This window comes from Macrobrachium rosenbergii, chromosome 4 (genome assembly GCF_040412425.1).
Source record: "Macrobrachium rosenbergii isolate ZJJX-2024 chromosome 4, ASM4041242v1, whole genome shotgun sequence".
Taxonomy (NCBI): domain Eukaryota; kingdom Metazoa; phylum Arthropoda; class Malacostraca; order Decapoda; family Palaemonidae; genus Macrobrachium; species Macrobrachium rosenbergii.
Genome location: NC_089744.1, coordinates 2,860,250 through 2,883,946, shown reverse-complemented (window position 1 = coordinate 2,883,946; position 23,697 = coordinate 2,860,250). Strand labels below are relative to the sequence as shown.

Here is a 23,697-nt window from a genome sequence, read left to right as displayed (position 1 = left end):
ACTTTGATGTGTATGCAGTTAGTTCTTGAATGACGTTAATAATGAATAAAGCCAAAGGACAGTTTGCAATTTGAAAGTTGCTAAATGCTAGATTAACTTTGTGTGCTTAATGCTTCACACTAAACTGTGGTAAATCATTGTACCAGGATGGTGATTCAGTGACACAAACTGACAATTTACACAGCAGCAGACACTATATATTTAAAAAATTTTCTTGAACTGATTTAATTTCACACTTTCATCATTTTAACCCTGTTGCGTACGACAAAAAGTATGGCGATATTGGTAGAAAAATGTTCGGATTATACACTCTTGAGCTGCGTCTTAACCACCCCCCACAAAAAAAAAGAAAAACACCAATACAGATCATTGTGAGCAATTTTCTGTTGTGTAGTTCATGGCAGGGGTAGTGCTCTAATATGAGAGGTGAATATTTCATTTGCTGGAAATGAGTGAGAACGTAAATTGAAGATTACCCAATATAAATCTTCCATTCACCTAGCCTTTAGTACCATATATTTAATAAAACACTTAATGGTCGTTTTCTAACTATTGCACCTGCAGCAGACAGAGAAGTAAGGACAGCGTAAGTGCTTAGCATTACTCAGTTCTGCATGAAGAAAAACCCTGTCAATAAATGTAGAAACACCATCTTGGTGTCTGATATGCATGTTTTCTGTTGTAAATCTCTTGCCTGCTTTTTGGTGGTTACGAAGGATTTCTAAAATCTCACTCTTTGGAGTACTTTAATGTATACTGATAACTATTAAATTAGTTTTTTTTATTTCTTGTATGTACTGTACAGTAAGGAAATATTTCCTAAGGTAAAACGTGCTTTGACGGTCAGAGATATGTTTTTACTAGCAGTTAACATTTTATTACATTATACTTGCAAATAACACTTGGTATGGAGGTAATGCATCAATGGAAAGTTATTGTGTAAGGTTATACATTTTCTTGTTATTGGACTTAAACTGTATTGTAAATTCAGCTGTGCTTATTATTGCATTGTTATCCTAAGTTAAGGATGACAGTATCTGCTTAGCAAGATAAACTACTTTTCTGTCCTTCATAGTACTGTACTGTATTAAAATTAATTCCCATGCATTTGTTTGATGCAACATGGAAATACAGAATTACCCTCATTTTTCTTATGCTTGGGATGTTTAACATTTTTTCTGAGTTCATTAATTTAAACATAAAAACAGTCTGTTGATATCTAAATGGTGGTTTTTCAATATGCAATTTGGTTTGTGCCATATATCAGAATTAGAGAAATACTGTGTATCTCTAAAACAGTATGGCTGTTTTTGCATATATTGTCTTGTAAAATAGTTACAGGCAAAAAACAGTATTGCAGTACTAATTACAAAGAGCTGTTTGAAGTGTACAGTGTATTGTATAAGTTTTTACTGTATAAAATTAAAAATATTTCATTTTCAAGAAAAAAAGTAGTAGTATAAAACATTTACTTTGCAATCCAAGAGAAATTTATAGGACAGTATGTAATTACAGAATATATTTATTCAGATTTTGAGAAGAAAAATTGCTGCAAGAATTCCCAGCTTTATTTTAAAATCCAACCAGAACATCTGGTATTTGCATTGCCCTCAGGAGTTGAGATAGGTGTTTTCCAACATATTTTCAGTGCAGGTTTGCATGCTACATGTAATTTTTCTTTAGTCATCCTATCTCAGAATTATAATACATAGTATTGTAGTAATCATAAGCAACGTAATTTGGTAGGTCAGAAATATGAATTGAAATTTTTTGCATGAGCATTCCAGTTTTTCCTTTATTGTAGCAGATATTCAGGGTACAGTAATAGACTAGTATTTAAATACAATCATTTGCAAGTATTAATACAAAAGACTGTAGTGTTTTTGCAATTGTCTTTAATGCTGGACCTTCACAATATTTTCTGATAGCATGGATATTACTACAGTATTTGTCAGCCTGTTTTAAAAAATAGTTACCGAGTTTCAAGCTACTAAAAGGCTCTAATGCATACCCTAAGATTAATTTTTTTCAATATCTCAAGCAACCAAACTTCCAGTAATTAAGAATTAATATGCCATAACATTATTAAAAGTTTAACTTGCTACTCCCAGTTTTTTGCCACCTGTTTACTTTTTTTTTTTTTTTTTTTGTACTCATGGAGGTGACCACATTGATAAATACAGACCTATATCACTAAAGAATTGTGTGAAAGATTGTGGTTGTTTTATAGTGTTGTTGCCTTGTCATCCAAAGTTAGTTAGGAAAAAGAGTTATGTATTTTCTTGGAATCAAGAGTGCGGTACTTTTAAATATAGGATAGCAATTATAAATTCGATGAACAGTTGAATACTAATATTGCCCATATGTCTGTTCATATCATTAAAGCTTGCTAAGCTTTATACTAGCATCTGAAAGGTCCAAAGATATATATGTTTCTGGACCAATGATTCACAAGAAACTGCACATTTCTGGAGGTGACCATCCAAGAGTCATGCTTGTTATTTTGGGAAAACAGGTAGTGTCAGTAATTTTTGCATTGCAAGTTACGGTTTTAAAATTGTTTACATTGTATGTTAATGATTCCATATATGTATTTACATTCCTAATTTGTATGTATGGTATAATGCTCAGTACAGTAGGTTTGGTCAAAGGTAAACTACAGTAGTTAAATTATCTTAACTTATGGTAGTTTACTTGTAGTTATGAAATTCCACAGAGGGTTTGAATATTTTTATTCCATTAATTCTAGTTATAGGTTACTCAGAAATGAGATTAGGGTAACATTCATTAAAGACAAGAAATTTATTAGGATGAAAGCATATTAAACAAACTATATTTTAGAACTTTTTATAAGATCTCCTTCATTATCTCAATTTTAGTTATCCCACACCCCCTTCATCCCATTGGGATAAGAAGCTTTGTTATAAATTATATTTTAAATGATTTTGAAAATGAGAAGATAGATGGAGTATGTGTTTTAGACTAAAAGTCAAGCATTGGGACTCACAGGGTCATTCAAGCACCAAGCTTGATGTTAGTTTATGGAGTGCTGGTGGAGAGCTTAGTATTTGATCTTTAGGTGTGTTTTAATATGTCAAATGGTTTAGTTTTCAGTGTGGATGCAAATTCTGAGTATTCCTTTTTTATCAAACACAAGGGAGGAGAAGAATAGCTTAGCAACTCAGTCTAGGTTACATTTTGCTTTGTGTGAAATGCATAAATTGTATTGTTGAAAATTTCATTGCTTTTTGGTAGAAGGCTTGAAATTTCTTCATAGATACTTTACCTTGAGTATTTTTTACACTTGAATTTAATGTGGCACATATGGGACTTAAAAATATCTCATTATGGGTATGTTCCTTTAAGATTCATGTTCCATAACATAATGAGGGTTATACCTTCATGGATTTATATTAAGTACATTACAGTTATTGTTCCAAGGGGGTTTTGCAGATTTAGGAATGGTGATGGTGTTCGTAATTACGGGTTTTGATGCACTGGTATTAAGATGTAGGAAGGGTAAAAGTGTGTACTGTCATTTCATTCTTGTGTCATATAAGACCACTTTCACAGATATGATTTGAATAAAATGAAGGTTTATAAGTGCTATGTGTGACAGAGAATCTGGCATCAAACTGTTTTGTTCTTGAAACCTATTTTAATAAGACTTCAGTCATGCTCAGGTAATTCCAACAGGACTTTGATTGTGGTCAGAGGACTCGATTACTTGACTACCCCCCACAAGCTTATTTCAGTAGGGAAACCTCAATGCCACTCCTATTTTTTTTTTTAAATGCTAGTTTTTTTTTACAGGCTAGTGCATGCTACTTGTTTTACAGACTTTGTATTCCCATTACAGAAAGGTATCAAAGTCACAGTGCCTTGTATCAGAGAAGTTTCTTTTCCAAACAGAGACAGTCTTCATGGCAGTGTTCATGAAGAATTTCATGCTCCTTGCATTTGCTTTTACTTATATAGGACTAACCTGTTAGTCATCATATGTTTTTACCAAGTTTTTGGGATGCAGTACTCCACTTTGCTCAGTGTTATTTGTCACATATGGAAATTCATACTCTGGAACTTGTTTAGCAAGTTTATCTTTTGTGTTTGTGTCTTTCATATAAAGCTGAGCACATTATGAATTAATAATAACAGCAGGTCCTACTGTAATTGCTGTAGAAATGAGTCCTCAGAGATTTAATTAATACTGGCATAAAATCTTTAAAACTATGCTTGAAGTTCATTAAAACACTAGCCTTTCATATGAGTATCTTTCTGCACATGCACTGGACTGGCCATGTACTAACTAAACAAGTGATGCGCCCCCACCCCCATACAGAAGAGAAGATGAGGGTTTGCATTCTGGACGGGTAGAACAGGAGCTCGTAGTGCCACTTGCCTGTACTCTTTCGGGTCCAGCTTGTATTCGGGCATGAAAGCATATGGGTTAGGTTGAGTGGGAGGATGGGTCAGCGTGCACGTGCTTCCTTCTCTTACAGCCACGCACACTAACCAGGTTAAAGTACTTGAGTGAGCAGTCCATGTAACTCTCTCACCCTCTTGGTCAAAGGAAGGGGTAGAAGGAAGATCATTTTGAGGGTTAGAGCCCTGTCTGATGACTTGAGATAGGGTTGTACGGGGCTGTTGTGGGGCTTTGAAGTACCAATGTCAGGTTTCACTCAGGGGGCCTGATCTCTCAAGGAGGGTACATCTGTTCAAAGCTCCTCAAAAGCATAGCTATTTCCTGGGAGGTGGATAGGTCCATGCCATTAGGAGGAACACTTGGTGAGCACAGCTTAATACCCTTTCACGGCTGAGTCGGACTGGCACTTTTCTTGACGGAGGAAGACTAAGAAGTCTGCCACACCATTGACTGGAGAGTAACCCCTTCTATGACACCAATTGCAGAATGTAGTCCACTTCCTTGGTAGACATTTGCAGAGGATGCCAGGCACCTCTTTTACCAATCTGTGAGAAAAGCTATCTCTTGCTGGAGATACTGGATAACCTCCACCCATGAAGATGAAGCGACTGCACTACTCGATGAAATCTTTGGATGTGTGGTTGCAACAGAAGTGTGGGCCACCGAGGCAGGGCTCTCAGGACGTTCTATCAGGAGTGATATTGCACACCACTTGTCTTGTGGCCAGAGGGGGGCGCTATTTGAGTCATGTGAAGACCTGGGGTCACGAATATTTTGTTGAGTACCTAGCGGAGGAGACTGAAATGGGGGGAAAGACGTAGGTATCCATGTTGTCCCCTGGGTCTGGAACTGGTGAGCAGAAAAAGGGAATCTTCTGAAATCTTCTGATTCAGTCTGGTGGCAAACATCGATCATCGGCTGTCCACACAACCTGGTCCTTACAACTTAGTTGGTCTGTGAAGACATTCTTTTTGCCTGGGGTGTACCTGGCTCTCAGATTGATGCCGTGCATGGATGCCCATTTGTACATCGGGACAGCTAGTTAGCACAATGGCACAATGGGGGGGTTTGTCCTCCCCCCCTTGCTTGTGGATGTAGGCTACTACGGTGACATTGTCGCTCATGACTGCCATGATCCCATCATCTCCAGAACATTGAGACGCACTCTGTTCATGCTCGAGGACCAAGTCCCGAAGTGGCCTCTCCAAACTCTGCAGGACATGTCTGAAAACAAGAAATTCCGAGGGAGGAAGCCTCATAGAGATGCTCAGGAGGAGGTTGTGGTCTGACAGTCATCAGTCTAGGTCTTCTGAACTTTGTTGGAGAAGGGGGCCAAATGGTATGGTGGCTAATCCAGAAACAATCAGTGATGATTCAGTTGCCATTGGAGTGAATGAAGATGGCCTCTCCTGTTCAGGACGAGTGTCTACAGGTACATAAGGTGGCCCAGAACCATTTGCCACGTTGAGCTGGTTGCTCCTCCTTCAGGAAGTACCTGGCAACTTCCATGAGATTGTCTATTTTGGGAGGGCAGTATTGGAACACCTTACTGCCACAGTGTTCAGGATCATTCTGAGGTACTTTATGCTCTGCTTGGGAGCTAAGTATGATCATCCCCAGACTCTGCGAAATGGACAGCAGACTCTGCTTGTCCTGTAGAAGCTTCCACTCTGAAGAAACAAGGATGAGCCAGTCATCCCGATAATGCAACAGACGGAATCCTGTAGCATGTGTCCAACCTGAGACTAGTGTGAAGACCCTGGTGAGTACCCGTAGGGCGTCACTAGCCCCAAGCAGAGGGCTTTGAACTGAAGACCTCCCATTGGCACATGAAACAAAGGAATTTTCTTGGGTCGTGGTGAATAGGGATATGAAAATAAGCATCCTGGAGATCAATTGCGATCATGAAATTTCCTTCTCTGAAAGAATGCAACACTTGAATTAGCAGTTTACATCATGAAAAGCGACTATCAGATGTAGCTGAGATTTGTGACAGACCTCCACCTTCCTGAAGCTTTCTCCACTAGGAAGAGATGGCTGAAGAAGCCTGGAGACCTAGTCTGAACAGTCTTGATTACTTCCTTCTGCAACATAGTCTTGACCGCTGCCCAAAGAGTTTCTGACCCTATCATGTTCGCATGGTATATAAAGGAATGAGAGATAAGGAGAGAGAGAGAGAGAGAGAGAGAGAGAGAGAGAGAGAGAGAGAGAGAGAGAGAGAGAGAGAGAGAGAGACCACACTGCTCTGCCCTGTGTTGCTGTGATTTGAGAGGCAGGCCCTCATCTGCAGCAGGGGGGGGGATCTCATTGAGAACCTCCCCTTTCTTGACCCTCCTCCTCTTTCAGGCTGACTCTGGAAAGGAGGGGTGAAAGGGTTGAGAAGTGTCCCCACCCTTTGTTGGGGTACAGAGTGTGGGATTTTGTCTCGACTTGATCTGCTGGATTTTCTGTCGCATGGATGGCATGGTAGTCTTGGTCTGAAAAGAATTTTTGGAAGTTGAAGGCCCACTCCCTTGGCATGACTAAAATGGCTTCTTAAGAGATGAGGGTGTAAAACGAATCTTCTCTCTCAATAACTACCACCACATTAACCTTCCAAGGGGAAGCAGAAGTGAGAATCCAGGAAGGTGCTTTTTCTGATGGAGAGCCAACTTTCATGATATATTGTCTAGATATCAGGGAAAGGAATGAACCCCTCTGTCGAAGGAATGTGGTGGCTGAAAGGTTGGTAATCTTGTGGGCTAGGAAGGTGAGGACTTTCCCACCTGACACTATACGCTCCTTACCGTAGCAAGAGTTCGGGGGCAATTCCCTTAACATGACTATAGTTGTGGTGCCCTGCCATAAATTAAGCCAAGATGTGTTTCTATAATGTTAGACTCCAAGGAGTTAAAATTAAGTCCTTGTCACTGTAGTTTTTCCAAAGGAACATAGTTGGTAAGTCAGCTCAGTGCTAGATTGAATTGGAGGATTGAGTCATCTGTTTCCTCCAGGATGTAACATTTCTTTTGCCTTGATAACGAGGGGATCTGGTTGATCCACTGATCAGCGAGTTCACCTCTGCAAAAACACCATGGGAAAGTTCTGACCAAAGTAGCCTTCCTGATAGTCTGGCTTCTGGAGTGGAACCCACTAACTGCTCCAAAAGGCAGAGCGCTGATAAAACCGAAGCAGAGGCTGTCTGATAAAACCGAAGCAGAGGCTGTCTCCCTGAGACCGTTAAGCTCATGAATGAGCAAAATGGCCTCTTGGAACCATTGCTCCAAGGTAGAGTTTCTGAAAGGGTAAGGCCCTCTGGAGGATATTGCTTCACCATGCCCTGTTGGACAGCGATTCCCTTTGCCATAGAAGGAATCGATGATCTCGGCGCCAACTCCCACTCCTGTTCTTGAGCCCCACATACAGGAAGTTAAGAAGGTGAACTTCTTAGTGAATGGGATTCTGACAAAGGTTTCAGTTGGAGGTCTTGGTGACAGACAGGGGGTGGGGGAACGGTGGGAGATGGGGGAAGGAACATCCCAGTTTGGTAAGGAATATAAATTTTAGCTAAAGACCAAACGCTGGGACCTGAGATCATTCAGTGCTGAAAGGAAAATTGAGGGTAGAAAAGTTTAAAAGGTGTAACAGGAGGAAAACCTCACTGTTGCACTATGGTACAGTTGTTACGAGAGGGTGGAAAGTAAGACGAAAGCAAGCGAATATGAATGGAGGTACAGTAAAAGGATTGAAAGGGGTTGCAGCTAAGGGCTGCAAAGAATCTTAAGTAATACCTACTGTGCACCACATGAGGTGCACTGACGGCACTACCCCCTTTGGGGTCCCAGTTTGGTGCACTTGCGTAGTAATAGAGACAATTGTCTGAGTGTGTGCTGGGGATGGGGAGGAGGGGGGGAAAGTTCTGGAAGGACTTGGCATGGGGTCCATACTGGACAAAGTGTCTTTCTTAGGCTTCCTTCTCCTCCTCTTTCCATAATGCTCTCATTGTAAAGAAGGCCATTCAGCGTATTCAGGGCAGGGTGATCACAAGAATACCTTTTACACCTGTAAGAAATGCACACTGAGTAGGTGACATAAAAAAATAATTACAGCAACATTGGTCCTGTCTGTTCTCAATGAGATAAAGAACCAAGCACCGAAAACTAACACAAAACAGTAACACTTTTGGGTAAAAAACTTGACCAATAACATGAATATACTGAGAAATGACAAATTTTACATTAATTTGTATTTTTCATAGCTAATAAACCTGCTGTCTTAATGTATGGATAAATTCTTCTAGCGCTAGCTGGAAACCGGTAAAAAACATCTAAAGTTGTAGAAAAGGAATTGGTGGAAATGGGGTTTGGCCAATGGGATGAGGGAGGAATTACAGGCAGTCCCCAGTTAATGGCGGGGGTTCCATTCCAAGCCGAGCGCTGCTGACCAAAAATTGCCAATAACCAAAAGTCACCAATAATTATGGTACTGTAATAAATGGCATTTACCGACACCAATAAACCACTCACTGAAGCTGAAAATCGCTTACCGTTGCCAAAAACTGGTTAACAATGTCGTTAGCCAAGCGCTGTAAAACCGGAACGCCATTAACCGACGCCGCCAATAAGCGAGGACTGCCTGTATTCACAAGAAAACAAACAAAAATGCAAAGAAATATCCAGTAAATGATACAAAAACAGAACATGAGATGCATCTGCTCTGTATTGTTGCCAAAAGAACAATGGGTAACGTTGGTTGGGCAAGACTGGGCATCACATCACCTGGGTGCACCCTTTATTTAGTCAGTGCATGGCCAGTCCTCACAAGCGCAGAAAGAGACTCCATATATGAAAGGCATAGTGTTTGTACCCCTGTACGAACAAAAGTTAGTTCATTGCTTACTAATGTTTACTATATAAACTGACAAATTTAACCCTGTGCTGTTGGGAACTGGCTAAAGTACAGTACTAGTGAGATATTTTGCATTACGTGGATATTATTTATAATTTGGTAAACATTGACCATATTTTGTAATACTTCACCTGAAAAACTTCATGCTTCCATATTGCCATTGAACAAATTTATGTCTGCTTTAGAAAGAAAAAACCTACTGTTTTGCTAGTCAAGTTAATTCTGATGATTGGTTGAATTTTATAGTTATGCTTGACTGACTTCTTTCTTGTGATGTTTCAGAAGTAAACTTTAAGCTACTTATTGATCACTTATGCCTCAGAAGTGACTTTATAAAAATTCAAAATCTGAAATTTTTTGTATATAAGCTTTACCAGGAAATAAAACTTTTGCATGCTTTTTTTTTATTAATAAAAAAGCTTTGATATTATAACTGTTAGGATGTGATGTCAACTTGTATTACAGTGTGTTAAGAAAAAACACTAGATGTAATGCTTGTCATATGACAGCACCCTAATGTTATGCTATTGAATAGCTGGGAAAGTTAGTACCTATACTTTTAAAACTGTTCTCAGTAATAAAAGTATTTTTAAGTTATGTTATTCACTAACAAGACTAGAACCTCAGTAACTTTTAAAAGTATATCACAGTATAAACAAAAATTATATTTTTTACTTTACTCTGAAAAAGAAAATTGAGATATAATTACAGTATACAATACATGTACTATTACTTAAGATTTGAATAGCCTCTCCTATGCTTCTCTTACATCTACTCCAGCATTGCTTTTAGTGTGTTATGCTGGGAGTTCATCTTTCACACTGACAAAAAAATCCTACTTCAAAATTAAGGATGGAGTTGAAAAACTTTAGAGCATCAATTAATATAGCTGACAGAAAATTATTCCAGAAGATATGTGAAGAATGAAGAAGTCATTTGTGTTTATTGCATTCACTAAACTTTATCATTGAATTATAAATCAGATATTTGGTGGCTTGTGATGTAGTCACCTCTTGATGAAGTGGTTAAAAATCTTGAACAAATTTACAATAAATTCTCTCCTCTTTCCAGGTTGCTCGTCTAACTGCTATCAATCGTAGATTGACTCGCACTGTAAGCATGCAGAGATTAGACATAGCAAGTGGACCTGAATCTGACATTGAAGATGCAGAGGATCTTAGATTACATTTAGATGAGGCAGTAACATCGCCTAAAAATCTGGATTCTCCAACTAAGGAGGAAAATGGACTTTTAGATTTTAAAGAGACCAGAATGAGGATACCTTCTGTTTGTAGTGATAGATCAACGCCATCACCGTCTAGAGAAGTGGTGCACAGAAAAACCTCACAGACATTAGCTGATGCTTTCCTCGAACAGTTACCTGAAGTCAAAAATAGTGATGATGCATATCAAAATGGCTCTGCGTCTCATGAGGAGAGAGAAGCTTGCTCGTAGTAAGTCTTCTTCTTGGCTTCCATTTTAGGAGCCAAGAAAGTTTCTCTATCCCATTACATAGCGATATGCAACTTAATGGATGGACAGCTTTAAAACATAACTAGGTTTAGACTTTTTATTATTGATGTATATAAGTTAGGGAAAAAGTCATTTAATTAATATCAAGTAGTTGGTGAATTTAATTTACAGTCAGTTAATTTATCCATGAAAGTCCTTTTGTAGGACATTAAATAAATCATTGGCAGATATTCTGGCAAGAATATTTGATATTCGCGTTATTCAGTGGACCATGTCAATTTTTGTGTGCATTTATGAGCATATTTATACTTTCATATACACACGATTCATGTGAATTGTTATTGAAATAAGCAATGCAAGCAGTGGAAAATGTATTGCATATGGCAAGTGGAACTTGCTCTCATTCAGAAGTTGGGTATTTTTATCAGAAGCCAAACAGGTACGGCTAGTCGTAGAAGCCCTAATTGAAGTACTGACATGAGTTTTTCCAAGCCAATGTCAATGTCTCCTTGTGTAATTACTGTAAGACAATATGTAGAAATGGAAGACTTAGACATTAGAAGTGGAAAACTGAAATAAGTATCAGTTAAAAATTAACAGTGGGTTTAAACAATGACCAAACAGAAAAGTAGCCATAGGACATGATGCTTCACCAGTATAATAGGCACAATTGATGTAAATCTGTGATGTTTAACTTTGAGCCTTGATTTTCTCTTTACAGAAAGAGTTAAAAGAAACCAAAATATATATATTTATTTACTTAGGTTCCAGTTTTGTATGTACTTATGTTACTGTATATATACCAAATAATGGTGTATTTAGTAATTATTTTGAAGTATTTCTGTACATTTTCACTTTCAATTATTACTCTATAAATCTTTATGCAATATTTTAACTTTCATTAGGCTATTCATCATTCATTTGTCTTCCTTCATTACCAGATATAGGAGTGACAATCACCAGGTGCAATTCATTGGATCATTTTATATATCCATATATATATATATTCTTTAACTCATTTTAATTTAATGTAAAATCATATATTTATATTCTTGACAGAACTAACTTTTTTCAGACATTTCAGAGGTGCTACATTCACTCAAGTGATTGTGGGTTTGTCTTGCTTTAAGAGTCTGAAGTGATGAAATATTCTTAGATTCAGAACCTTTTTATAGCCTCAGATAGTTCAGTGACTTTTGTGTAAATGCTTTTCAATGAAATCTGTAAGCTTCACAACATTAGCTCCTGTATGTTTGTGGCTTGATCATTTATTACTCACAGTTTCAGATGTAATTTGCAAGCATACTAGATCTATTGTACACAGGCACCCATCACTTAGTAATAGAAATTATCCAATACTCAATGATTCTATACTGTTTAATTATGTCTGAGAATTATTATTATCTGGCCTCATTTTTAAGGTCACATTTCCTTGATGTATCGATTAGGTTCACAACAAACATTTCAGAATGTGCTGGAGCAGTTCCAAGGTATTATTAGATGTAACAAGACTGTTGGTATGGAAATTTTGTTATCAGTGAAGAAGGAACCATCATCACATTCCAAAAAGTAAAAAGCTATCCACTGTGATCATGAACAGCAGATAAACTGAAATAAAATGTAAACTTTACACAGTATTCAAGATTTAATCCTTGAATGGAGTTATTTGGTCAAATGCTTTCAAGTTGTGAGGGATATGATTGGACTATGATGTGCTAATGTTTGTTCCTACAGAAATAAAAATCACTGCCCTTTATGTAGAGTATTCCTCAGCATGGGCTACAATTGGTCACCAAAACTTAGTAACTAAGTACTAACTGGTGGTAAGAGGGTGGGTGGGGGAAGACCCCTTCTCCCCCATTGTTACCAAGCACTTTTTCTTTGGATGTCATCAAGTTAGGATGTCTTGCTGTGCCCCACCTGACTGCTGAGTTAGTACTTGGTTTTAAGTGTTAAGTGTACTTACTATGGGTAAGTATTGTGAATGACGGCATGAAGGGTATGAGCAGGTATGCAGCCCTTCGTGCTCTACATTTAGGTGGATTTCCACTGTTACTACAGTACTTATTGTAGGGTTAAGATCTGTATTTGTCACAAGGAAGGTTTGAATATAAGGGAGGAAGGCTAGAAATCTTTTCCCTATCGCTCCCTTCTCTCTGCCCCTACTCTTTCCTCAGCTGAGAGGGGGTTACACTCAGGAAGGTGAGTGATCTACCTGCCTGCCCTATCATCTTTATAGCTTTGGCTGCTGTTGCTTCTCCTGCTATGGAGCTAACTCAGTTAAGCCTCCAGTAATGGTCATCCTTTCCTTGGAAGATGCCCCTGCAGCATCAACTATGGCTGCTACCTTTGCAGAGAAGATAACACAAGCAAAGAATAAGCTAGAGATGTCCAGGCAATATTCTTGTTCTTCCTCCTTATCATTCTAATACTACTCTTTATTTTTTCTCATCTCCTCTCTCCTCCTCTCACAGAAAGTAGTAGTATTTCATGAAATCCCTTCTTCTAAGGGAGGCAACATTACGTTTGTATACCTCTTGATGTTCATCCACTGTAGGTAAGGCCAAAACAGGGGGTTACAAGTTGTGCTTGGTTCCCTGAGTTGGCCTGTACTTTCTCAGATAAGAGGACTTCGTGACTTTTCTACCCATATTTTGCCAGAACCATGAATGGAAGTCAGTTCTACCCCCTTGCTCAGTGTATGGACAGACACAGGACTGTACATGTACAGACATGGGGTTTGTGTGCCACTCATTTCCACTGTATGGTACGCACGGGTACCAAGATAATCTGTTGTGTGTAATTTTGCTGCACCCTAGTCTGCTTGTCGTTGGCTAAGGCTCCAGAGTTACGCATACATAACATGTGCCTGCTCTCCCATGGCCTGTGCTAGTTCAGTTTTCACCAAATATGGGTGGTCCCTGGACTGTGAACGTGCAGATAGGAAGTGCTTAGTACCCAAAGTCTTCCTCAGTCTTCTAAGACAGGAAGACTGTCCATGGCTTGTGCGCGCGCAGACAAGAGGTGCTCAGTATCCAAAGTTTTCTGTGTCTTATCCGACAGGAGGACTGCCTATGGCCTATACACAAGGGCTTCTACTAACGCAAGCATGGTTGAGTCACTGCTACCCTCTCGTTCTGTGTGTACAAGGTCCCTGGACCATGAGTATGCACACACATGTTTCACTTGCAGTAGTTCTCCATGCGCATGTGATCATGCAGCACCTGTCTGCTCATGGTTTGCTACAAGCACCAGAGTGCCCATGCACGATAGTGCTCATGATAGCTCTCCCATGGCCTCTAGTTGTTTTGCTTCCACCAATCCTAGGGAGCCCTGTTACAGTTTCTTCTTTTTCTTACTTTAAATCTTCAGCTGAAAACCCAAGAGGGCTTCAAGGGGAAATAAGCCCACAGAGATACAAACTCATAAAGTCAAGGGGTAAGGAACCATCTCTGGAATTGTTAAATAACTTTGGTAGCTCAGGTAACGAGGGCAGGTGTCTGAAGCATCAGACCACCTTTTCTTCATTCCATCTGAGAGACGTCATCCACAGGTTCCCAGACACCTTGAGACCTATGACAGCTGCTCAATAGGTTGTGTATTCACCAAAGCTCCTTTTGGACAGAAAACTATCTCTCAAGGTAATTGAAGGGTGTAAGACTAGAGTCAGAGAGTAGAGTAATTACCTTCTTTTTCCCTCTGTGGGGCAGCAGCTCACCCAGAGTACATGCTGGCCCACATGTAGATGCAAGTGGCTACTTGAAACCCAGATAGTTATGCTCTAACTCCCTCCACGCCTTGTTAAAAGAGGGACAGAGGGAGTTACATTTACAAAATAAATATAGGAATCTCTTGAATAACTTGCCAGCATTTGGCCCGATTAAGGACACAATGTGTGGCTGGTAGGAGGAAGAAGATAGAAAGTGAGAAACAACAATAGTCACTACATTCAGCCAACCACTCAGTATCCTAAACCTTAAGCAAGATGCTATTTTGACCAAATGGAGCTATGTAGCTGCAAATCATCTTCAGTAGCCATCACAGGTCCTAAGGAGAATGTATCCATGAACTTGTGGGCAATGTCCTATTAGGTAGAAAGAAGTGAAGGTTTTTTGGGTCTGGCATGTAACTATCCTCTGTACTTGTTGATACTGTACTGAGAAGTTTTTTTCTGAATGCTAGGGATGGGAACAATGCTGATTACTTCATGAGCCCTCACTTTGGGGGGGGAGGTATTTTTCCCCAACGAATTGTACACCTGTCTGATGACTTACTTCAGCCGCAAGAAGACCTTGCTCTTGTGCCTGCCAACATTAATGAAGAGGCATAAACACGAGGGTTAGAGGTGTCAGGACTTGGACAGGTACTGCTGTACAACACACACCGGACACAATAGCATTTTGCTCGATCATATCTATGAAGTTCTGGAGAGAGGATCAATTAAGAGTCTAATTTCTCACTGGGAAATGAGAGGGTCTGAGTTTTTGCTATGAACTCGCAATTGAAAGAAACTGAGAGGGTCTTCACACCTGTTTCATTGGTTATAGAAGAATTTCCATGGATTTTCTTAAGGGGTATGTTAACCAATTTCACTGCAGCTACAGGCCTGGCCCCACAGGAGAATAGTATACTGTATTACTGTTGTTTGAGGGAATCAGTTGTGCAGCAGGAAAATTATCTTTGATAATATATCCCCCATTTAAAATTTTAATGCTTCATAAGCATGTTGAGATCCATCTTAATACCAAACTAAACTGACCTATTTTAGCTGTACCAGTATAAAATATGATAGTTTGTATTCGTGTAGAAACAAGTACCCAGTGGTTAATCTTTAATTTCTTTGGATATTATGCACAGGTTGTTTAAAGTTCGCAGCATTCTGGATTGCACTGACAGAACCTGGTGTCTTTTTCAGTGGTAACTGTGGTAGCTATACTTAGCCAGGAGAAACTCTTGATTCCTGCTGTTGCTCCTGCCTTGATTGAGATACTATGACTTTGAGAACTGCTTAATATAAACCTTAATAATATTCTCATAAAATCTACATTTTTTGCAGAAATACCAAATTTGAAGGAGTAATTTGAGTTTTTCCTGAAATACAAACTTACACTTTCACAGGTGGAGAGTACTAAGTGCAAAGCACATGGTGGTTGTCTGCTCTCTTAAATTAAAAACAAAAGCCTATCGATAGCCCTATGAGTCACCGGTAACCTGAGCGGGGTTAGCTCACCATTTTGTGAATCGGCCCATTTGCAGTACCCTCAACTCCATGGCTGGTAGAGATCGGGACCACGAGGGGCAGTAGAGAGGGTATAACTTCCCTATGAAAGAGTAGGTTTATATCTTAGAAAAAATGCAAATTATTTTTAAAATTTGGTATTTGTTCCAACAGGAATTTGAGCCTACACTTTCATAGATGGAGCCTCACCAATAGGTGGGGGGCCGATCTATCCTGAGTGGAAGGTGGACTTGCCCTGGATTGCCAGTGCTGCACTTTCAGTGGCCCAAATCTACCTCCTGTGGCTCAGGTCACCAACCAAAAACTGGGCTATGCCTTTTTTTTTCATGGGCTTTACTTCATCATGGGGGGAAGTTTGTAGTCTCCTGAGGAAGTGGATTCTCTATCTATGACTTTTACCCAGAAAGAGATAGTGTTTTTGGAGACCTGTCTTTATTCACATCCCTTGCTCATGGAAAGTCTCCTGCAGGAAGGTCTGTGAGGGGCTATGCTCTTCAGGTACTGCCTCAAAGCTCTAATTGGGCAAAGAACCAACCTGTCTTTATCTCCACCCACGAACTCCTTTAATGATGGGACAGAAAATCCAGGACAAATTCCAAAGAGACAGGGGCCATCCCATGGTGTGTGTGTGATTTGTGAAAGAGCACGTAGTTCCACCACTCTCTTGGATGATGTGAAAGATAGGAGAAAGATGGTCTTTAACATCAGATCTTTATCAGGGAGGAGACGACCTTAGTAAGCCCACTCCAGCGGTCTTAGTTCCCTTGGCTGGCACTTTTTCATAGTGCTTGATAATGGAGGGAAGTTCCCAGATGCTCAAAAGATCTATCCCCTGGCCTGAAGACATGGGCCAAGGCAGCTCTGTAGCCTTTTGATTGCTGTGATAGAAAGGGCCTTTCCCACACACATGCACCAGGAAGCCCATTACTTCCCTTACAGTGGTCTTGAGTGAATTTTAGTCCTTTTATGGCACCAGTTGCAGAAGACCATCCATTTACCCTGGTACACCCTGACATATGAGGGCCTAAGGATTGGCGATTGACTTTGCAGGACATTCTGCAATACCTTCTTTTGCATGAGTTGCTGGATAGTCTCCAACCATGAAGCTGGAGGGAGCCTACCACTTGATGGTACCTCCATTATTCTCCCTAACAGAAGGTTGGGGACTTTGGGAAGTCCCTTGGGACATCTAGGGGGAGTAGGTCAAGTGTTGTCATTCTGCCTGTAGCTACAGGGGTGTCACCAATGTCATTCAGAGTCCCTTGGACATGAAGATCCTGTTGATGATCATCTTCAACTGACTGAACAGAGGGATGGTGTACATGTCTTAGTGGTCCCATGGGTGTTTAAAGTCATCCTGCAATGCTGCTCATTGGTCAGAGACTGGAAAAAAGTGTAGGAGAAGTTTGTTGTTCTTTGCTGTGATGAGTAGGTCATTCGTTGGGCCCTGTCACAGTTCCTTCCAGGTGTTGGCTACTTTCTGATTTAGAGACCCCTCAGTGTCTACTACTTGATCCTCCCTGCTTAGCTGGTCAGCGATGTTTTTCTTGCCTGGTATGTACCTGGCTGTCAGGTTTAGGCCCTGGGACTCCAACCACTCCACCACTAGATTGTTTAGCTCGGGAGAGATGGTGCCTCCTTACTAGTTTATGTAGGCTACCACTGTGGTATTGTTCCTCATGGTGGCTGCTGACTTTCTGCCAATTATTCCTGAAGGTGTTTGAATGACAACCAGGCCGCTGACAATTCCAACAGGTTTATATGTCCTGGAAATGCATTCCATTCAGATGTGTGTCCCTCTAAGTCGTCGATTGTTTCTACCCCTCTCACAAGTCCCAAGTCGGAGAGGCAGAGAGAACCTCTCATCACCCGATTCCAAAGTGAGGAGACACCAGAACTTCCCATTGTTAAGAACACCATTGTCTCAACGTTGGCTGTGTACCAGCAGTAAAAAACATGGGGGGAGGACCCCACTGAAGACCCCCATTTATCCCAGGTGGGTCAATTATGTGGACTTGCAAGTGATTAAACTTTGCAGACCTGAAAAGATGAATAGTATGTCAACCCATGGAAAATGGCACAGCTGCTAACAAACATGTAGCTGCTGTTCTGTTCTTGGCAAAGCCTGCTCCCTAAAATTTAATAGCTGTCTAGAAAAATTCATGTAGAATTTCTTCTAAAGGAGTGTCATTAACTGATAAGTTTGATGCCTCTATGCACAAAAATTATTTACATAAGTCTATATGTGTAAGAAAAATCTAGCTGGATTTCTTAAAAGTATTCATTAACCAATGGGGGGAGATACCTCTTACACAAGGGTATCTAAACATGCAAAGGAAAAACTTATCCGATTTCCTCAAAGGCACCCCAATGACAAGTAGGTTCTATGTCCCTTACCCCAAGGCATCCACACCTGTTACAGAAAATTCTAGTTGAATCTACTTGAAAACTGCTCATTATTTGATGGGGTCTACACAAAAGCATTTATACATGTCCAGGAAAATTTTAGTCAAATTTCCTTAAAAACTACTCATAATGTGGTGGTATCTACACAAAAGCATTTTTACACGTCAAGGAAAATTCTAGTCGAATTTCCTTAAGAGATGCTCTTTAATTGATGGGTCTTTATACTTATGAATCCCAACAAGAAAAATGGTAAAATTTTTAGGGCGCAAACAAAGTGAAAAGGGAAAAGGAATACTCATAGTTCTCCCTCTGAGTGCACTTGCTCTGGTCTCAGAGTCTTTTCTCCAGGAAGGGGGCTACAACTCCTGTAACTCCCTGACTCAGTTTCGATATATGCTTCCTCCCTAGCAGAATGGTTTTACTTTGTAGAGTGCCTTCCCTTCCCAAAGTCTTGTCTGTTCTCTCCTGCAGGAGGGAGGGATCCCACTAATGATGTTGCTCCCGTAAGTTATCTGCTGCAGAGGAACAACCCACCACAGGAGAGAAAGAGGGAAGGGTGGGGTTAAAACTCAGGGTGGCATCGAGATCTGGAGCAAATCATCTTGCTCGGCTCTCCTCTCCCTCCCCAACTCTCTGGCGTCAAAGAGCCCACACACACACACACTTTCTCTCTCTCTCTAACATAAAAAATAGACATTATGGGTCTACTGCACTTGGGGATGTGAATTACTACAGGGCTTGCCCTTGTCCATACAACAACTGAAATCAGGATTTGAAACCTCCATTGTAACCATCAGAAACACACACAAGGGAGTGGCAAAACACGTGGACACTACACAATGCACTAGGTCACACAAAGGAGGTTGCCCATGTGGCTGGATCACACACAGAAAAGCAGTGAAATGCCTCCCTTCAGCAAAAAAATAACTATAAACTGCACAGATCTAAAGTACAGGGCTACTGCAGGAGATTAAGGCACTGGAAGGGCAAGATGCTGTGGTGACAGGGAACAAAGGGCATGAACACTTGATAAAAACAAGCAAATCTCAACTAGCACAAGGAGAAGGTCAGCCACATTGCATACCAAGATGGCTGAGAACAAAATAGGAAAGCTAGCCCAGCTCAGATCATAGGTGATTCATAGGTCTACCAACAGGCTTTTGTTTTTTATTTAAGTCAGCAAACAGCTGCATCATGCTTTGTGCTGAGTACTCTGTATCTATAAAAGTGTAGCTTTGTATTCATGTCGGAACAAATATATACTGGTCAACGCTAACATGACTTACTTTCCACCTGTTTTTAAGGGACTGCTTAGTGATCACGATACTGTAGTCTTGGAGCCTTAACATTGTTCACCTACAGGAATCTCTTAACCTCATCAGACATCACATTATATACTGAAATTTGTCAAAATTATCCATTTCATATTGAGTTTCTTCACCAAGCAGGTTCATGACGCACTGCCTCACATTCTATAAGACAAGGTGCTGGTTAGTATTTACAAAATTGTGCACATAAAATTATTTGAAATCTCTAGGTGCTCACACTTTTCATTCAATAATTACTATGTACAAAGATAGGTTGGCGATTAAGCAGAATTATAAAAAATTCTTACCAGAGAAGGAAAATTAAGGGTTGTGAGAACAAAGAGATTTTCCTTAGTAATTCAGTTTGGTAAAGGATGAGGCTAAAGATAAAAAATAACCATGTTTGGGAGCTGCTTGCCTGTCAAAATTTCTTTTCATTGTATCTTTTAGCACTGGCACAGCAAGTTTCTCAAAACATTTCAAGTACAAGCTGTAAAATGTAATAAGGTATAATTTAACTAATTACAAGTAAACACTTTATGTGAAAAACTAAAAGGCAAATCTTAAAGGAAATAGTACCAAGAAGTCAAAATACACTACTGTAGACCTACAATATTGCAAGGGTTATGTCCCAAACCATTGGTGAATGTAAAATTTTTGCAAATAATGGATGCTCTAAAAGATCAACTCGCATTCCATGCACAACTGTCTGCCACTCTTTTACTGCTTGTGTGTGTATGTTAGCAAGTTTGTCTAGTAAGGAGCATAATATTAATGAAGTATACTATATATCTAGTAGTAAGGAATGCTGAGGTTTTGAGGCAGTGATGGTATTTCAAAACAAAAACTATCATTAGAAGGTCTTATATATGATTAATAGCGTTGTTTTGTGCTGTCTATTGTAAATAAATTTTGAAAATTTATATATACAATAAGGCCCCCATTATACTGTATGTGGGTAATACATTCCAAGACCCCTTATTAGAAAACAAATTGTTTGTGTGTAGTCCTACATGAAACTGATATGTATATATTAGGAAATTAACCTCTATACAAGCCCTACTGGTAAGAGAAATTTGTCACCACATTGTTTAAAATAATATTCATTATTAAAGAAAACTTACCTGTGACCCAAAATGATCTGAGATGTCCAGTGATGATTAAAGTCCTCCCCAGAATATTGACAATGACTGCTGCATAGTACAGCTATGCTCTTAAGTGATACAACATGATTGCATAGGATTTTGTTCAAATTTTACAAAAAATTCACAAACTGGCAACCAACATATGCTCCATATTTATCACTCATTTCAATGCAAAAACTACGATTGTTTCATAAAATAAGGACATATGTTTCATGAGAGCAAAATCTGTCATATATTTCAAAACTGTAAGAAAATATCACGTATAACGAAATTTCAGAAAAATTTACGAAACATTTTCAAAACTTTCATTCACTCATTGCCAATGCATTTGACGACAAAAAGTCATCATCATACCACAGCTGAAATGTTAGCATAAAAGAAAAAAAAATTTGTCATAACATTAATATTGCTTCCAAAGCAACTATAAAATTTGAAATAGTCCAATTCAGTTGTTTTTGTGCCTCAATGCTGAAAAAACGTAAATAAGTAAGTATGAAAGTATTACTGTAGCTAGAACACATCCACCGATACCAACAGACAGTCAGAGCATTTGTGACGCAACCATTAGAATGACGGCAGCATGAACCACCTGGAACATACAGTAGGTCTACAATGAGTAGCGACAATGAAATTATCTTAAAACATTTTTATATTTGTTAGAGGAATGTTTGGATTTTCATAACAAATTATTTAAGTTATATTTATTAACCACTTCAAAAATTATGGCTTAATAGCAAATATTTGCCTATGCAATTATTCTTTTGTTAAAGCCAAGATTTTGTTCCTAGGCCTAGGTGTGTTAGATTTCTTTACTTACTATAAATATATTACACTTAGCATTCACATCTCTATATTAACCATTTCCGGCCAGAAAGCATGTGAGGTTATTGAGCTTCTTGAACTCCAAGTTACCTTATGAATGAATATATTATACACCAAAAGTGAGCAGGACTTTTAAGAAAATAATATTTTAAACCAGTTAAAAAAAGTGTTTCATAAGTTGATAATACCAATAGATATTTCGATTAATAGCCATCTTCTCCATATAAATAAAATCATCATCCCCTTTTATTCTTCAAAGAACAGGTAATCTCTACAAATAAATTCTTTAGTAACAGATTACATCTCAGAAGGCTTAATTTTTTTTTTAGACCTATAAATCATTTTGGAACATACAAGCAGCTTGAACACAGTCTAAAACTTCAATATGCAAATAAAACTTATTGTAATTCATATTCCTATTGTGAAAATGTTATGACTGTTGAGCTTATTAGGTCTACTGTTATAATGCTGCAGAGGTAGTTACAATGACCAGCCCAAGGAGCATGTTAAGCGCGCTGTCATTGATGGCACCGCTAACTATATCACACCATGCTTTGAGCTAAGCAATGTAAAAAAAAAAAAATCAGTTCAAATCACACAGGTTACGAATTATACCAGTGCATAAATGGGATCATATGTATATAACCACAGGGAAAACAGTGCTAGCTGTGAATTCGCAAACTTGTCGACATGTATGACACTGGAAATAAAAAAAAGTTTAACACTTCTTGGCAACATTACGTTGAGTCCGAGATTTTGGATGATACAAAAAGAATCATGATTGTACGAGACAGCAAAGTGACAGCAATGATAACAATTACTGTTACAGCCTCGAAATATCATCATTATGTTACCAAAGACAATCTGGGTCATCACCCCATTCCATTAAAGGAAAAACTGGGAGAGGTGGTGGGGGTGTTAGCTTTTAAGTGGCTCTCTTGACTTTTAAGGCCACCTTGATATTCAGTTGGCTTTTTTTATCTTTTGGTAATCTCTTGGTGTAGTGTAAGGGCTTTCTCAATCTCTCCCTTCAGCTTTAGAGATTGAATCATGGATGGATCAGTGTTATAAAATTTGTCTGCATCTGTATAGCCCCTTATTTGAAAGACGTAGTAACGTAGCAACCTTAACAAGAGTGAGTTTTGGCTTGAGTTCTTCAAACTCTATTTCCTCCTCCTTCTCAGAAGCATATTTATTAAGTTCTTGGTGATCCTGTATGCTGAGCTCCTCCCCTGGGTTGTCAATCAATTCCTTCTCTGTCATAAAATCAAAGTCTTCCCCACCAATCTGTCTTGTGATGCTGATAATGTCTCTGATGATGAGTTACTGCTGGGAGGCCCATGATATCACTGACACACCACTGACAACTTCCACCAGCATGAGTTACTATATAAGTTGCAATATAAAATTTAGGCCAAAGACCAAATGCTGGGACCTATGAGGTCAATCAACACTGAAAGGGGAACTGAGAGTAAAGAAGGTTTTAAAGGTGTAACCGGTGGAAGACCTCGCAGTTGCACTCTGAAACAATTGTTAGGAGAGGATGGAAAACAAGATGGAGGAAAAATAAATGATGGAGTAAAAGAAGCTGAATGGGAGGTTGCAAAGAACAGTAAACTGACAGTGAATCAAAGGGGTTTCTGACTTAACACCACCCAACCTGTCTCAAAAAAAGACAGTGATGGTAAATTTTTCATATCTGCAAAGAACCCAAGTAATGCCTGTTTACAGTGCATCACCTTCAAAGTATTCTCCATTTGAAGCAATGCTCAGACACTACCACTGGGCAGTATGAGTTACTAGTTTCTGACTTTACATCACCCAACCAGTCTCAAAATGAAGACAGTGATGGTAAATTGTTTTCATATCTGCACTGTGCTCACATCTCCATCTTCATCCATGTGGCGTAAAAAATCGCCTCAGACTGATTATTGTAAGTGATGACCTTAAACCCTATTCACCCGGATCACCCCCAATGAAGAAAGCCTCAAATCT

General features: G+C 39.3%; 1 protein-coding gene across 19 annotated transcripts in view; it reads left to right on the top strand.

The window, feature by feature from the left end:
- Nucleotides 1-12,413, top strand: part of Evi5 (ecotropic viral integration site 5) — a 410,930-nt gene extending 398,517 nt beyond the window's left edge. For 17 of the 19 annotated variants that reach the window (XM_067088522.1, XM_067088506.1, XM_067088500.1 and 14 more), the window contains one exon: nt 10,382-12,413. In XM_067088522.1, coding sequence (XP_066944623.1) covers nt 10,382-10,765 — 384 coding nt within the window. In that variant the 3' untranslated portion in view covers nt 10,766-12,413. Of the gene's footprint in view, nt 1-564; nt 587-10,381 lie in introns of all 19 variants that reach the window. The other 2 variants (XM_067088515.1, XM_067088509.1) reach the window with 2 other exon arrangements.
- The last annotated feature ends 11,284 nt before the right edge of the window (nt 12,414-23,697 follow it).